The sequence below is a fragment of the Eimeria tenella genome, genomic scaffold, assembly GCF_000499545.2.
Source record: "Eimeria tenella Houghton genomic scaffold, Eth_scaff43, whole genome shotgun sequence".
Classification (NCBI taxonomy): domain Eukaryota; phylum Apicomplexa; class Conoidasida; order Eucoccidiorida; family Eimeriidae; genus Eimeria; species Eimeria tenella.
Genome location: NW_013543362.1, coordinates 269,075 through 273,232, shown reverse-complemented (window position 1 = coordinate 273,232; position 4,158 = coordinate 269,075). Strand labels below are relative to the sequence as shown.

The following is a 4,158-nucleotide window of genomic DNA, read 5'->3' as shown; positions in this document are numbered from 1 at the left end:
CGCCCACGCACTGAAGAATTCCAGGTGCGCGCTGCTGCTGCTGCTGCTGCTGCTGCTGCTGCTGTGCTGCTGCAGCAACACCACAGCAGCAGCAGCAGCACAGCAACAGCAGCAGCAAGCGGCGCAACTGCTTCGTTTCGTCTGCCCCACAGCCATCGGGTGTCTCGACAGTTGGGGTTTAAATTAAAATAAACATTTGTTCATTTAACAAACTAGAAAACCCTTAAACCCTAAACCCTAAACCCTTTCCAGGCCCAATAGATGTCCCAGCACAGCGAACGTTGCTGCTGCTGCCTAGGCTCTCCACATGCAGCAGCAGCAGCAGCAGCAGCAGCAGCTACGGCAAAACAGCTGACTGCCCAAGACTCCTTGTCCCTTCAAGCTCCGCCATTAGGTCGGAGTGTTCTGCAAACAGCTGCGACAGGCGGTTCTCCTGAGCACAAACCCTAAACCCTAAACCCTAAACCCTAAACCCTTCAGACGCCTGCTGTCGCAAAGCCACCCAGCTCCAACCCCCTGCTAAACCCTAGTCCTCGAAGCTTAGACCGGAGCAGCACACTGCCCACCTACAAACCCTAAACCCTAAACCCTAAACCCTAGGTTCTACACCCTTCGTTGGGCTGGACCACCAGGCTCCACCTCGCTGCGCAAGCCCAAACCCCAAACCCTAAACCCTAAACCCTAAACCCTACCATCTGCTGCTTGCTTCGCGCCACAACCTCCTGGAGGGCCTGCAGCTTTTTCAACTTTAGAGAAACCCTTCTCATTTGAACTTCTGCAACAGAGCGCAGCAAACATCCGATGTTTTGCTGCTCGAGTTGCTGCAGCTCTGCTGCACTTGCTGCTCCTGCTGCTAGGGCTGTTGCTGCTGCCACCTGCAGCGCCTCTTCCCCCACAAGCAGCTCCTTGCTGCTGCTGCTGCTGCTGTTGCTGCTGCTGCTGCTGGTCTTCCCATCTGCTGCTGCAGCAGGCGCTTCCTGCTTCACGCCCACTCCGTTGGCCCCCCCTTCTGCTGCTGCCCCGTGAGCTGCTGCTGCTGCTGCTGCTGCTGCAGGCTCTGCTGCAGCGCCCTCCTTGTCCGCCGCGCCGCCGCCCCCAGCGCTGCTGCTGCTGCTGCTGCTGGCAGCAGCAGCAGCAGCAGCTTGCCCCTCCTTCTCTGGCAGCAAATCCTTGCTGGAAACCGCCAAATTAACTGTTTCCTGCAGCGCAGCTCTTGCTGCTGCTGCTGCCACTGAGGGGTGAACTACGGAAGAAAGAAAAGCCAAAAGAGACAATAAAGGGTTTGCGAAACTCGAAAAGGGGGTTTGCTCTGTCCCGCTGAGCGCACACGCAAACCCTAAGCCCTAAACCCTAAACCCTCAAGCCCAGCCTCGCGCCAAACCCGAATCTCCAAACCCTCAAATCCCCACACAAACGGGGCACGTCACGCCCAAACTGCAAACCCTAAACCCTCGATTCTCCTTGCCATACATTCAGGGTTTAGGGTTTGGGGCTTAGTTCGACAGACCCCGGGCTAGGGTTTAGGGTTTAGGGTTTACAGCTAAGTACCGACGGCGCTTGAAGCCGCGCCACCAGCTCCAGGCCCGCAGCTGGGGCCTACGGCCGGCGCAAGCACCTAGGGTTTAGGGTTTAGGGTTTAGGGTTTACCTGACGACGTGTTTGCTAGCCTCAAGAAAAGGTTCTTGAGTTGGAAGTTTTATAAACCGCTCGACGCACTGCTGAGGTGTACGTCCACCTCCCACGTGTTCCGCCACTTCATCCCAATCATCTTTGTGCAGCTCAATGGCCTCTGCGCAGCCAAACCCTAAACACTAAATTAGGGTTTGGGGTTTTAGCCGCGCCGCGGGTTCGGCAAGCATTAGCCCGCGTGACAGCCCCAGCCGCTGCTGCAGGGCTCGGGCTCCTGCAGCTTGGGGTTTAGGGTTTAGGGTTTGCTGACTCAGGGTTTGGGGCTGGAAAGTCTAGGGTTTAGGGTTTGCTAATTTAGGGTTCGCCAGTCCCCGAATTAGGGTTTAGGGTTTACCAATCAACCTCTCTATCTCGTCCAGCTGCCAGTCGCTTCCGTCCGCTGTTGCCCCCGCAATCAGAAGATCCACCTGCGCAAGCACCCCAAACCCTAAACCCTAAACCCTAAACCCTAAACCCTAAACCCTCTTCCATAAGCCGCGAGGCCTAAACCCTCTAGACGCTAGGCCCTAGCCCCAAACCCTAAACCCTCAAGGTGAAACCCCCCGTCTGGCGCCATAAGCCTAGAGCTGCAGACTACGCTAGGATTTGGGGTCTAGGGTTTAAGAGCTAGGGTTTAGGGTTTAGAAATTAGGGTTTAGGGTTTAGGATTACCTTCACGAAGTTGCGGGATGTGAGCACATGGGGATAGCGGCCCTCCGCGTAGCAGCGAAGACACCACACGCAGCTGTCCATTACGCCCAAAGAAACTCCTGCAGCAGCAGCAGCAGCAGCAGCAGCAGCAGAGGCAGCAGCGCGAGCGGGGTCAACAGCAGCAGCAAAGCAGCAGCAGCAACACACTGAGCATCAAAACCAGCACGTCAGTGGCTTCGCTGCTGCCACACGAGCACACCGTCGCCACCCCCAAACCCTAAACCCTAAACCCTAAACCCTAAACCCTAAACCCTCACCGGCAGTGCCTCCTGGCTTAAGTATGTAATAAGAATAGAGGCAAATTTTGCCGCAGGAGACGCAGCGCCAAGGCCCTTCTCCTTGAGGTGCTGCGCTGGTCTCTGCTGCTGCTGCTGCTGCTGCTGCTGCTGCTCCGTGCTGCTGCAGCTTCTCATAAATGGATGCGCGGCTCCAGCTCTGCGCACGCACAAACCCCAAACCCCAAACCCTAAACCCTAATATCTGAACTCCCAGTTCCCGAACCCCGAACCCCTGCTGCTGCTGCTGCTGCTGCTGCTGCTGGTGGCAAACCCCGCTCGCGCCCGTCTGCAGCGCCGAAGGCGGGGCACCTGGAAATTAGGGTTTAGGGTTTAGGGTTTAGGGTTTGCACCTGCATATCCTTCAAAAGGAACTCGCGTTTGCGGCGAACTGAAGAAGGCACTGTCGCCGGATTGGCCTGGAAGTTAATTAAACCCCAGTAGTCCAGGAAGCAGTAAACCCGCAGCAGCAGCGCCGCGTCTCCCGCTGCAGCAGCAGCAGCAGCAGCAACGGCAGCAGCAGCAAGTTCAAGTGCAGAAACCACGCAGCACACTGCCGCAGGCGCAGGGCGGCTGCGGCTACGTCTGCTGCTGCTGCGCCACCAGCACCTGCTGCTGCAGCCCCTGCCCCCACTGCTGCTGCTGCTGCTGCTGCTTACGAATGCTTTGTCTGCACTCCGTAAAAGATAGATACTTTTGAGGGTTTTGCCTGTACAAGTCCATGAGCGACTGCCTGAGGTGTACGTACACCCCGTCGCGCTCAGACTCCAGCACAGAACTGCCTGCATGCACAAACTCAGTGCAACCTTGCCGCTGCTGCTGCTGCTGCTGCTGCTGCTGCTGCTGGTCTCGTGCGGACGGCTGCGCTAGGGGTGCTGGTGCTCGTGCTGCTGCTGCTGCTGCTGCTGGCACTGCTGCCAGAGCTGCAATTTCTGCTGCAGGGACAGCTGCTGCCATTGCCGAGCTGCTGCTGCTCCTCGTGCTGCTGCTGTTCGTGCTGCTGCTGCTGCTGCTGCTGCTGCTGCTGCTTGCCTGTGAACAGCGAAGGCAGGATGTCTCTCTCCACAGAACTTATTTCCCCTTCGCTGAACCAGCTGCTGCAGCTCGGCACAACAGGAGCTGCTGCTGCTGCTGCTGCTGCTTCTGAAGCTGCCTCCTGCGCACAAACCCAGCACCCTAAACCCCAAACCCTAAACCCTAAACCCTAAACCCTTCATACCGGCAGCGCGGCTCACGCCCTTACACGCGGCACAAAAACCTGCACACCCCCAAAAGAAGCCTGTAAGAAGGAAGCAAAAGGGTCTAGGGTTTAGGGTTTAGGGTTTGCGAACTTCTTCTCTTTGCTTCACTTGATGAGGGTCTAAAGAAACTGGCGGGCGGTCTGCTGGGGTGTCTGCCAAGTCATCTTTAACGCCTCGGGGGCCCCCCAGGGGGCCCCCCTGGGGGCCCCCCAGGGGGCCCCCTTGGGGGGCCCGCAGGGGGGCCCACAAAGGGGCCCCCAAGG

General features: G+C 57.9%; 1 protein-coding gene across 1 annotated transcript in view; it reads right to left on the bottom strand.

Moving 5' to 3' along the window:
* Nucleotides 1-337: 337 nt before the first annotated feature.
* The window catches only part of ETH_00010665 (uncharacterized protein), a gene marked incomplete at both ends in the record, with an annotated part of 4,751 nt that continues 930 nt past the window's right edge, over nucleotides 338-4,158 (bottom strand). The window contains 10 exons of the mRNA XM_013377006.1: nucleotides 338-433; nucleotides 693-1,317; nucleotides 1,648-1,789; nucleotides 2,024-2,096; nucleotides 2,341-2,438; nucleotides 2,637-2,814; nucleotides 3,008-3,141; nucleotides 3,314-3,436; nucleotides 3,687-3,810; nucleotides 3,986-4,093. Coding sequence (XP_013232460.1) covers nucleotides 338-433; nucleotides 693-1,317; nucleotides 1,648-1,789; nucleotides 2,024-2,096; nucleotides 2,341-2,438; nucleotides 2,637-2,814; nucleotides 3,008-3,141; nucleotides 3,314-3,436; nucleotides 3,687-3,810; nucleotides 3,986-4,093 — 1,701 coding nt within the window. The remainder of the gene's footprint in view (nucleotides 434-692; nucleotides 1,318-1,647; nucleotides 1,790-2,023; nucleotides 2,097-2,340; nucleotides 2,439-2,636; nucleotides 2,815-3,007; nucleotides 3,142-3,313; nucleotides 3,437-3,686; nucleotides 3,811-3,985; nucleotides 4,094-4,158) is intronic.